The 13,029-nt window shown below is 47.3% G+C and overlaps 1 protein-coding gene across 1 annotated transcript in view; it reads right to left on the bottom strand.

Annotated features, from left to right (window-relative positions):
• The window catches only part of LOC144818748 (sulfotransferase 6B1-like), a 344,617-nt gene extending 332,475 nt beyond the window's left edge, over positions 1–12,142 (bottom strand). Inside the window, exon 1 of the mRNA XM_078676456.1 lies at positions 11,885–12,142. Coding sequence (XP_078532582.1) covers positions 11,885–12,083 — 199 coding nt within the window. The 5' untranslated portion in view covers positions 12,084–12,142. The remainder of the gene's footprint in view (positions 1–11,884) is intronic.
• Between the last annotated feature and the right edge of the window lie 887 nt (positions 12,143–13,029).

Raw genomic sequence — 13,029 nt, 5'->3', positions numbered from 1 at the left:
TAAGTATAGTGATAACCTGGTAACCTCTTTGCATGCACTTTCACAATACTCTTTCTTTTTGAGTTAGCATTTCAAAATAAAAGTCTATATTTCATTAATAATTTCCTCAATTCAGAGATGGAGCCATATGTCATTCAAGATTTGTTTAACAAAAGTCTTCAGATCTTAGCAGTGGGAACTTAAAAATCTGCAATTGTCCCTCTGGCACAGACCCACTTGTGCTCTAATAAGAAGAGCCGTACCTATCCTCAGCCAGACCTTAAAAGCAGGAGGCGATGCAATTGTGATTCTTCATGTTTGAGACTCTTGCCCTAAACAATGGTCCGCGTGGTGCTCAGAGATATAAAGGCATACAAAAATGAGATGTTTACTGACACTATGTGGGATTCTTCTGATGGCAGTGCAACTGGTGAAACATAATAGGGGAGGGAGAAGTGTAAACCTGTGCTCCGTCCCACCTATCCAATTCATTGAACAACAACAGAACGAGTCTCCTACCTATTTTGCTTATGTTCCTAAAAAACTACTTTTTTCATGTTGTCAAAAGTGTGAAGGACTAGAAACTCACAGGGTGTTTTAAAAGAACCCTCACTCACCTACCTGGTAAGTGACATGCTTCATCATTGGGTTCCCACCCTGGTTGCCGAATGCTTCCAGGGTGTGCTGCGACGCCTGATTAAAGCAGAGCTGGGTTTTGTTTCGGGGGTGATCTTGTGACTGTGTGCATGTCCGAGTGAAGTGCTGATTTTAAAAATTGGCTGGAGATTTCCACTCACAAGTCGTGATTTTATTTGTGGGATTCTTGGTCAATGTTAAAAACAGTGGTGGATAGTTGTGGGATGATTAGTTGCTCCCACTTGTCCGAGTTGCGGTTTACATGTTTCTGCCATCTTCATATGCCTTTCAATCAATCAATGAATCATATCAGGGCCAGTGTGGCATTCGTCAGGACTAGAATCTGATAAGTACCATGCGTACTTAGGCACGCAGGTGAGGGGTGTCTGTGGTAAATACTTACAAACCCCCAAAAAATGTTAAGACAATACTTGTTGTCTCGTGTGCTGTAAGACAAAATGTTATAAAAAAGTAGAATTTAAAGACATATGTGGTTTCTTATGGAGCCAGATAAGATCCTTTCTTCCTGATGCTCTTAATTTTGAATTTGTATAGCTTATATACCATTATTGTTTTAAGTACTATGATACAGCACATTTGTAGTGAAGGAGGTTCACATACTTGTTGAACCTGTGATTGTTTAAGCGAAAACCAACATAAGCATGGAGTGATTTAAGTGCATGTGTTTGAAGACTACCGGGGAAGCCACTTAGGTTGTAGTAGGCTGGTTACAGGTTATGAGGCGTTGATCGTCTCCAGCAATACTGTTGAAAATTAGTAAGTTTTGGTGAACATTATCTGCGCCATCTTGCCTCTTCCCCTGATGCCACACTTTTGTCGTGCGCACCCGCCATTTTAAGACGCCCCGATCAGAACGAACCCTTTTGCATGCCGCTGGCCCCTGACATAGCCCTTCGCCTTCACTAAGCCTGCACGCTGACCACCCCCCCTGCTTGCACCTGCCTTGAATCATAAACCCCTCTTCGGCGCTGCTCTGCCCCAGGCCCTCATCCTGTTCCCAGCGCGACACCTCCCTTCTTCCCTTTCATGATCCCCGGCCCTTAGATGCAAACCCCCTTTTCCCCGTGTGCCCGTTTGTCTTCCCCGTTCCCAGGCCGACACCCAGCCCTGCCGATACTATCCCTTACCCCTCCCCGTACAATAGAAAGCTTCCCTCCTCAAAGGACCCCCGAGTTGATCAAAGCCCCCCCACCCCATGAGATCCGATCGAACCCCGCATTCCATGAATTGGCGGAATATCCAGCTGCGCGATAGTCATCACCTGCTGTGACCAGGGTGGGGATTTCTACTGTAGATATGTGTGGGAACGGGCCCGAAGGGGGATTCCGGGAATGTCTTTTCGTACATCAAAGCTTTATCATATGTATGTAAACTGTAATAAAAACCACAAACACTGTATATAAGGGGCCATGCCCCAAAACGTAAGTTAGAGCACCTCAGAACGATACCTTCTGTCCGTTTTGCTGTGTTCTCCTCCGGAGAGAATAAAAACCTTGTTTCCTGCTTTCCAGTCTCCAGCGCCTGCCTCTTCATTGATTAAATAACTAGAGGGTCACAGAGGCAATACCGCCGGGCAAATATCGATTGTCCCCGACCCGACTCAGGTTTCAACAATTGGCGTCCCAAGCGTGGGGCCCATCAGCGACTCGTGGATCCAGTGGGAGAGGTCCCGACGACAGAGTGAACAACTGCAACGATCGGGAGAGCTCTTGCCCAATAGACCCTCGTCTGGCAGCCGATCATCCGAACTTCACTAGTTCCGAACAGACCTCTCTCGAGTGATCTACGTTCCTGACTGGGGACCATTAGGAGTGCCGTGAGAATTACGAGAAAAAGAGGACGATCGGGCGCTGGATTCGGAAGACAAGAAACTGTCCACATGGTCCGGGTAAGGTCGTGTAATCACGACAAGGTGCGAAATGATTGCTTGATTGTTTGATTGCTTGATTATTTATAAAATACTAGTATTACTCTTTGTTTGACCTAATTGGAGATTCACTGTCTGCACACGGAGAAACAGTAGGCTCCTTCTCTTTTGCAAACGGTGAAGGATAGGTAACGTAACCGTCGCGCCTATCTTTCTCCCCCACTGACTCTATTATTTCTCAACGGTTTTTGGGAGACTCCCCACTCCCTCACTGATTAACTGGGTTCTTTAACCCCGAACTACTGTTCACAGATTGTCTTCTGGAGATTCTCTGTCTGCAAACCAGAAACAACAGCTTCCTCTTTGCGGTTAGTGAAAAGGTAGAGGACGCAGACTTTTGCGCCCTACTTACTCTCCCCATTGTCCTTTTTCTATCCTATTTATTTATTTATTAATTGCTTGATTGTTCCGCGTTCTTGGTTACTCTTTTTTTTTATTTTTGTTCATGAGGTATTCACTGCCTGCAAACAACGTAGAATAGGAATATTCTGTCTAGTCTTTGCACCTAGTGATAAGATAGGCACTGCTGACTTATTAGTCCCTCGTTACGAGCCGTCATGTCTGTCTTCTCCCCATTGATTGATAATTGGTTCAGCCCGGACCGTGTATTAGAGGTGGACCATATAGCTCCACTAGAAGGCACCCCTAATAAGGACATGTTCATAAACTATGGATTAGTTACCATAGCCTATAATAAATTGTGGCACAGGTATACCAAAGAAAGTCAAGACAAACAGTGGCCACTGGCAGGATCCTTTGACCTTGATAAAATAGAAACGTTAGAAATAGCCCTTCGAAATAATAAGACAACGCCTATTATGCTCGACAGTCTCGGTATGTGGCGCAGAGAGGCTATGCAACGACAGAGAAAAGACGAGGACAAACCAAGTAGAGAAATATACCGACAGGACAACCCCAGGACACCGCTACCCACAACTTATCCCCCGACACTATGCAAAAGACGACCAGACTTAGGGCCAGACCAATGCGCTTTTTGTAGATATGTCGGACACAGGAAAGCCCAATGCCCGACTCTACTGAGCGTGAGTAAAGGCAAAGGGCCGACAGGAACGACAGACCGGCAGTACGAGAAAAAGCGCGAGACAAAGAAGAACCCGACTTACATAGGCAGACCAGATAGAACCACCACGTTTGATTATGCCCGATGGCACAGATTTCGCCAGGACAATTTCAGCGGCATGCTCAAGTTCTCCTAGGTCGGGCAACGTCAAGACGGGAACCCAGCCTCGCTTTAAAATTCACAGACGGAAAGAGATAATCATGACCAATAACTGTTTTATATTCGTCTTGGGTCTTTGTATGTCGTACTTGTACTGTCCCCCGTCTGAGTTTGTGTGTATGTAATGTACGAATCTGCGTCATCCCTCTACACGTGTTTCCGTGTTACTCGACCTCTGTTAGCAGAAACTTAGCATAAAAGCAACCTGGAAAGAAAGAAATGGCAAAACAAAATCCGTAGACCATTGATGAACTTGAACTTTTAATTTAGCACAACAAACAAGGAATAATAACGGTAAAACTGTAGAAAATGAAAGTCAAACAGAACATTCGCCCCCCCCCCCCCCATTCTGGAACCTTCCAAGGTAGGGCAGGGTTACGGCTACGCCCAACCAGCGACAACCCATATAAGGCGGGCCCCGCTGCCAACTCTTGGTCAGGAAATCTTAACGTATGGGGGAGCCGGAGGAGAGGCAGGAGCCAGCAGCCTGGGCAGTTGTAGGTAGTCCCGCCACATGTCTCCTCAGCCAGCCGCAACGGGCCTGGATAGACTTAAGTAGTCCCGCCACATGTCCAGAGAAGAACGAGGCACCTCTTTCTTTTCCCTTCCGTAACAGCCGCAGCAGCTCTGGACGGCGGGATGTCCTGCACGTACCTCCACAACAATTTGTCCAAGTTGGGCTGGGAGGGAGAGGCGACGCGGACGAGCCTCTCCCACCTCCACCGAGAGGAGGTCTCCCAGCCCCCGGCCCGACGCCGAACACCCCCAGTCAGGCGATGGTGCCAATACTTCCACAGCACCGAACACACCATGGTGGCACCCCAGTACTTGCGCAGCACCGAACGTGCAATGGTGGCCATATTTTCGGAACACCGAACCTGCAATGACTGCACTGATACTCGTGCCGCGCCGAATGCGCGCCACAGGTGGCCATACTCCCACAGCACTGAGCACAAGACTTGGGGAACACCGGATGTGGAGAGACCTTCATGCGGGGCGATGAAAAAGAACAGCATGGAGTGCACCGGGAGAAGGAGACGGCGCGAACGAGTCTCCCTCGCCCCCCCAGGTGGGGGCATCACAGCTGCACCCCAGCTGAACGTCCCGCTTTCACACAACAGGGACCTCTTCCTTTCACTCCGAAGGATCTCTCCCACTCTTGCAAACTCGACGAGAGTGGCCCCTGTAGGGCCTCAAAATGGCGTCTGGGTCCGCTGGAAGGCGGGCCCCGGCCACTAGAGTAACTTTGACCAGCAATATAACTCAAACATTTGCCCGCTGGGGCACGAGCCCCCATCTCCGACAGCATCTCCGCAGCCTTGAAGATCCTACAAAGGTCCCCGGCGGAACCTTCGGCCTCTGCAGGTTTCCGGTAAGGGACGGCTGCCTTGATCGCCAACGAAATAAACGTGACATTGCCACTCCCTCTGTTAGCATGAATTCTAGAACTGCCGAAAAGGACTCTGGTCCAACTGCCAGTAATGGGAACATTTCCCCCTGATGCTGCCTCCGGACTGAGCCGGCCCCGCCCAAGATGGCGCTGGTATCCATCGGAACTTACGAACACCTTGTGGTGTTCCTTCGCACTAATATAAACTTGATGTTCTGAGACTTTATATGATCCTTTGTACACTTGGCTAGAAAAGACAAGGAGAGCTCACTCGACGAACAGTATGAAAGGATCGCGTTACAAATGCTGATTACAAATGTACAATGTATTATATTTTTTATAGCTGATGTATAACCTCATCTACGACGCACACATACATATAGGAAATCTGATTGCAACTATTATGATTATGCTTCTAAATTATGAAAATAAATGCCCCCCCCCGAACCCCCAGCCAATTAATAGACGTTTTAGTTTCTTACAAATGAATGAATAAAACTTTCCGATGTTTTTATTGCTGCAAACGACACCCCCCACTGTACGCACTTTAGCCATTGCCACGACCGGCCAAATACGACCGCACCCTCATAATCCACGTGCTGAAATGATTTTGCAAAATAAAGTTTTTTTGAAACTATGGACGGGTATTGCATGCTTTATTTTAAAAATGTGGGATCGGTGGGAAAGTTATTTTCTGTGCACCCTACTCTGCTCTCTCTTTAAGGTTAAAAGAAGATGGTCGCCCAGCCCTGGAGGACGGGTCGGATCGACAACACGACACCCCGCCTTCAAAAGTACGCGACTGACCCATGAACTCTCGCGTAGAGGAAGGCCTTGACTTCCAAGGATGGGTAAAACGAACGGTGTAAATGAGGGAATGTAAAAGGAGGGTAAAATGAAATGGTGTAAATGTTATAAAGTACAACGTTCCAAGGTATCAGGGAACGGAGCTGACCCAAGAACCGAAGAACCTTAGAACGCCACAGCGTTGAAAGAGGTTTAAGGATCCCGATAGTGAGATACATCCTTTTGACTAGATACCTCGTACTAGGCACCTCTGGTTTCCTTTTTACGTTTTCCCCACACACGACCTATAAGGGCACACTGCCCCCCCTCCCCTCCCGACCCCAGAAACCATACCCCCGGGGCCCTGCCCCGAGGAGGAAAGACGAGTAAGAGGTAAGTAAAGGACTTATGGATCCCTGTATCTGAATATGCGCGAATGCTGTCTCCCCCACCCCCTTTTTTCCTTCCCTCTGCAGGTTACATCAGAGATTACAGCCGAGGTGTGGCGAAGATCCGAAGCCTTGCCATGTCTAATACACGAAGCAGACTAGCACCGCAAGGTGGTGCCTAAGCACGCCTGCAAACTACTCACGTATCGAACAAACCCGAAAAATTAGCACAACCTGATAAAAAGTGATCACCCTTAAACCAGACCGGACGAATGAACCCATGTCACATATGATGCGAAACTATGAGAGAATGTGTGTGTGTGACTGAGGCGTTGACCCAACTGGTCGAAGGACCGAGAATGCGAGAAAGTGCGACAAAATGGTACCTCCTTTCTTCTTTCCTTTTTCTCAAGGCGCGTCCCCTCTACCCTGTCTAATGCTCAAACTGCATGATTACAAGATTCTAACGCAGACCCATGAATGCCCTTTACTGTGTAATGCACTAAATAGCCTTTCTTGAATACACTGCCACCCTCTCTGTTGCACGTGTACTATTTAGCCTGCCGTTGCGCTCTCTCTCTCTCTCTCTCTCTCTCTCTCTCTCTCTCTCTCTCTCTCTCTCTCTCTCTCTCTCTCTCTCTCTCTCTCTCTCTCTCTCCCTCTATTTTTGCACTCCCACTCTTCCGAGTGATTAGCCCCGAAATTGGCAGACTGCCACCCCTAGCACACCACCTAATTGGCTTCAAATACCGTCAGTATTTGCACAAAAAAAAAACAAAAAAAACTTGTCTTTAATACAATCACCCTGAGACCGCGTCATTACCTCTCCTTTTCCGCTAGAAGTCAATGAACCGAGGTTGGGCCGTAAGGGAAAGGACAGGTAAGACGACAGAGGTTCCCTAATCTGGCCCGTAATAAGGGAACTACATGTCAACGGCTCCTATGGTATAAGAAAGGACCTCAGAATACGCGACCCTCCCCACCCCGACTTGTCGCAATACCCAAACAGGAAAAATGATCACCCCTGTTACATCCCCTGTATCAGCCGCCCCAAAACGGGAGTTATGAAACTACCCCTCATTTCCGGTTGTGAGAGATGGGTCGATTTACGCCCTTACCACAAGTTTCTATGTCCCTAGTTGTCTCCCACAAAAAACCCCTGTCTTTTCTGATTAAGTACTCAGGCCGTAGGAAGTTACGTAGGATCCAGAATGATGTTTTAACAAGGTTAACTGACTAGTCCAAGGTGAATCATCGAAATAAACCCCGTAGTAGTTGAAAAGCAGGATGCATCGATAGAAAAGAAATGTTTAGCCATGTTCGTCTCTCAGCAAAATGCCTGTGTAGTACCATGTTGACAACTCACAGTACCCTTTGTAAATGTAAAACTCTAGAGAACGGCATATCTTTGCCAGGTTCGTCTCACGAAGGTGGGTCACCATCAGATGAACTGTCGTGACTGTAATAAATAATTGTGAAGGAAAGTCATAGTAGATCCAACAGGCCCGTCACCGGTCATTCATATGCCAGTTGTGAACACTAAATAACGGGCATTTTCATTCTTTGCCTGGAGCTGGGAGAGAAATAGACTTTTTGATTATCTTCATCTGCAAATTCTCTAAAGACTGTCTTCTCAAACTTGTTTAAGGGTACTGCTGTTGGAGGAGAGAAGGACCGGATGTGGGAGCACGAGGCCTGACTGCAGACTAAGGAACACCTGCGACATTAGCCAAGGCGAGACCACGACAGAAAAGAGCTGCAGGACGAGGCACTGTTTTCGACAACATGAGAAGAAAGGGCCGACCTGATGCCCCTGCTCGATGTCCAGTGTTTGCCGACAAGTCCCCGCTCTCTGAATTCGGTCACACGCCCGCCTATCTGAAGTCTCTCGTTCCCCTAGTCTGTTCCTAATTTGGCCTTGCTCCATCCCCCTTTTTCTCCGACCTACCCTATGGACTGTTTTGTACGCTCTTCTTCCATCTGAACTTTCTGACAATCACCTCAAAGGACACAGGGCGAAAGGGACCTTTCCGACCAGAAACGCGAGGAAAGGGTCGTGCCCTGCAACGCAAAACTTAGAATAGAGCTGGACCCGTAGCTCCATCACCGGTGCTCCACAGCGCCAACGAAAGACCACAAAGAATAATGAGAACTCGTTAACTTCGAACATTTGACATCCTCAATCACCGTTTCTGCTATGCCTCATTTCTCTCCCAGCCGCCATTGTATTGATCCTGCTCCAATCCAAATCTGAGATATGTAATAACCTGCCAGTTCACGTTATGAAATGTACTTGCTGCTCTCGCTACAGAACCGTTTTTTTGTATTACATTCCTATGACTTTCCTGCTGAACAAGTTTATCAAAGTTTATCCAATAGGTCCACCTCCTAAAAACTAGAAATCTCAAAATGTATTGTTTACAACTCTTTCATCTAGGGTCCCTACCGTTTTCTTTCTCATGCCCACCGCAATAGAACCAAGTAGGAAATGAACCAGCAAGATGTCTTGAATATGTTAAAGGGAGGACTGTTGAAAATTAGTACGTTTTGGTGAACATTATCTGCGCCATCTTGCCTCTTCCCCTGATGCCACACTTTTGTCGTGCGCACCCGCCATTTTAAGACGCCCCGATCAGAACGAACCCTTTTGCATGCCGCTGGCCCCTGACATAGCCCTTCGCCTTCACTAAGCCTGCACGCTGACCACCCCCCCTGCTTGCACCTGCCTTGAATCATAAACCCCTCTTCGGCGCTGCTCTGCCCCAGGCCCTCATCCTGTTCCCAGCGCGACACCTCCCTTCTTCCCTTTCATGATCCCCGGCCCTTAGATGCAAACCCCCTTTTCCCCGTGTGCCCGTTTGTCTTCCCCGTTCCCAGGCCGACACCCAGCCCTGCCGATACTATCCCTTACCCCTCCCCGTACAATAGAAAGCTTCCCTCCTCAAAGGACCCCCGAGTTGATCAAAGCCCCCCCAACCCCATGAGATCCGATCGAACCCCGCATTCCATGAATTGGCGGAATATCCAGCTGCGCGATAGTCATCACCTGCTGTGACCAGGGTGGGGATTTCTACTGTAGATATGTGTGGGAACGGGCCCGAAGGGGGATTCCGGGAATGTCTTTTCGTACATCAAAGCTTTATCATATGTATGTAAACTGTAATAAAAACCACAAACACTGTATATAAGGGGCCATGCCCCAAAACGTAAGTTAGAGCACCTCAGAACGATACCTTCTGTCCGTTTTGCTGTGTTCTCCTCCGGAGAGAATAAAAACCTTGTTTCCTGCTTTCCAGTCTCCAGCGCCTGCCTCTTCATTGATTAAATAACTAGAGGGTCACAGAGGCAATACCGCCGGGCAAATATCGATTGTCCCCGACCCGACTCAGGTTTCAACAATACCAATTTGGGCAAAAATTATCAACGCCTCTCTGAGGCAAGGTTCCATACTGGACTGTCTGAAAATAGGGCAGGTCACACCTATACTAAAGAAAGTCAACTCCCTCTCCACAGACCTCAACAACTATCGCCCTATATCCAGCATTCCCACTCTGGCTAAGTTATTGGACAAATGTGTACAAATTCAGCTTCACAAACACATCAAGAACTTCAACCTCCTATATAAACACCAATCTGGCTTCGGGCAAGGCCACTGTACCGAATCAGCTCTCACCCATATAATGGATGACATTTTAAAAATGTTAGATCATAATGAATCATGCCTATTGATACTTCTTGACCTATCTTCCGCTTTCAAAACGGTTAAACAAAACAATCTACTGTCCCTATTTGAACGAAGGATTGGCCTAACCGGTCCAGGGTTACAATGGTTTACCTCCTTCCTAAGCAACAGAAACCAAAGAATCAAGCTGAAGCAATCATTCTCTCAACCCTCCATGGTCACACTAGGAGTTCAACAAGGATCAGCACTATCACCTATACTTTTAATCTACTCATGGAACCACTTGCTAATGCGCTTAGTTCTGCAAACATCCTATATCACCTATACGCGGATGACACTTAACTATATATGAAAATCTCCTCACCAGATGACTTCATCTCCCTCAGCGCCATTCTTCATAATACCCAAAATTGGCTCAATGGCAACCACCTCATGCTCAATACCAAGAAAACTGAATTCCTCCTCATCTCCCCTCCCAATCACACATCCAAGATAGATTTATGGCTGAAGCATCTTACCTCCTTTGATTGCGCCCCACACATCATTGACTCTGCAAACTCCCTGGGAGTTACCCTTGACAAACATTTAAATATGCAGGAACAAATCTACAATGCCACCAAGGGAGCCAACTTTCAGCTGAGTATCTTAAGGAAACTTAAACCCTTCCTCCCACAGACTGATTTAAAAATGGCGGTCCAAGCTCTAGTGCTACCAAGACTGGACTATGGAAGCACCACTCTATGCGGTCTTCAACAAGCTAGCTCCGATCAGGGCATCGCTTAACGCTGCGGCCAGGCTGGTCTCCGGAATAAAAAGAAATAACCTCATCACCCTGAAGGCTTTGAACTGGCTACCTTACAAGTCGAGAATACAACTAAAGATCGCCTGCATGACACACAAAGCCCTACATTGCAACACCCCCAGCTATTTAGCACAAAAGATAGAGCGGTCGGGAGGCTGTAGACATTCGCGAACCACGAGCTCACTGCTACTAAAACCTCAATCCTTCCATAAAAAGAGAACTGGGTGCAGAGCTTTCTCAGGTATGGCACCGATGATTTGGAACAACCTTCCCCCAGACGTACGCAGAATCTCTTCTTATACTGCCTTCAAAAAAGAAGCGAAAATGTTTCTCATGAACAAATTAAGATCCTATACCTTTAACTTTCTGATGCCTACTTGCCACCGATTTAATTCAAACAGCAATGTCTACCTCATTTTTATTATATGCGAATCCCGATTGTATGTATAATATGTGATAATTATGTACTGTAAAGCGCTCTGATACCCCCGTCGGTCATGTTCGCGCTATATAAAACTTTATAAATAAAATGAATAAATAAATAACTATGAAAAGGGTGTCTTTTCAGTTGTGCAATGAGTTCGTGTCAGGTGAACACACACCACTTGCATTTGTGTTTGTTTTTCTGTTTGCCACATAAGGTGCGGCTTCACGCTTACTGATAGCTGAGCTGGCAACGAGTCTCGACTCCAGCATGCACAGTGGCGTGGACACAGAACTCACATTTCAACGTCTCGTGTGCAAGAAACAGAATGAAGCAGACAATAGCAGCAATCTCAGATAATGTTTGTAGCCTCTTCAGGCGGCCGAGGACATATTGCGAGTGCATTCAGACAGGGTCAAGGAACTAAATGCAGCCTGGCACTGTACCTCACTTCAGAAAGAGATATTAATATATACCTCGAAAACCGAGATCTATGGTAAAAGTCTTATAGCAGAGCTGCTCTTTCATTTCTCCGAGTTATCTGACTTCCTTTGAGCGAGGTAAATAAAAGCTTCAGCGCAACAAATTTTATAGGCACATTTACTCACCACATTTTGGGTAGGAAACCGCCAGCAAATCTCCTTCCCTCATTTGAAAAGTTTCCAAGGCTTTGAAAGTCTCGGGGCTGCACATTATGCTGGGGTACAGAACCCCCTTATAGGTGAACAGCAGCTCCTCAGGACGTTTCTCCGCAGCAGCAAATGCGAGTTTCTCAATCTGTTTGATGGGCTTCCCTCGGCCTGCCATGATGCTGCTGTCCTTCGAGGTGTCGTGAGGGCGACAGTCTGAAAGCCTTTGCTCGAACAGCTAGAGAGGGAAGGACCTGCTATCACTGGGCAGGGCTTGGATCGCTCCTTTTAGCGAGCTCTGCTTGAATGTAGCTCCCTCTGCTCATACTCCGCCGCGTGCCAAACACTCACTGCATAATCTGCCTTACAAACATTTGTGCGCGAAACAAGTCACGGCCGGGTGTTTCTCTGGACAATTTCAGGGCGAGAGAGAGCAAAGGGACAGGGAGGTTCCATCTGGATGAGATTAACGTTTATAAATTTAGTGCCGAAAATTCAGTTTTGAGGATAAGAACAAGAAAACAACGAATGGCAACCAAGGGAGTAGCCAGCAAATTAAAACACCCCCCACTTGGAGCTATACCTCGAATGCCATTGGGTGAGGTATGTATCCACCTATCCCTCTTTTCATACTTTCATCCATCCTTTCACCACTCCATCCATCCACCCTTTCATTATTAGTTTCCATCTATCTATTCTTCAGCTCACACTTCCAAACATTCATACATCCTTACCATCCATTCATCCATCAATTCTTCATCCACCCACCAGTTCAACTTCCTTACATCAATCCAGCAAACCATCCTTGCACACCTCCTTCCCTACGACCATTCATCCATTACCTCCTCGTTAGTCTTCCTCGCCACATGACTTACATAGTGAGCTTCAGCTCCACACCAGAACCCTCCAAAGCAAACGTTAGCCTCCCATGCCTCCCATCCCCTCCCAAGATGGCCGACCCATTACCACCTGACCTCTATAAGAGGCGGGCCGGCCCAACCATCAGCCTGTTTTTTTTGTTCTGCGTGTCATTACTCTCCAGATGCGTCTTCAGGTAAGTGGTTCCTGCTGTTGCAGGTACATGGGTCCTTGGTTGGTGGTCCTGCGCTAGCGGACTCTGGGGC

The sequence above is a fragment of the Lissotriton helveticus genome, chromosome 2_1 (genome assembly GCF_964261635.1).
Source record: "Lissotriton helveticus chromosome 2_1, aLisHel1.1, whole genome shotgun sequence".
In the NCBI taxonomy this organism is placed as follows: Eukaryota; Metazoa; Chordata; class Amphibia; order Caudata; family Salamandridae; genus Lissotriton; species Lissotriton helveticus.
The sequence above is the reverse complement of the archived record's forward strand: the minus strand, read 5'-3'. Positions and strand labels throughout refer to the sequence as shown.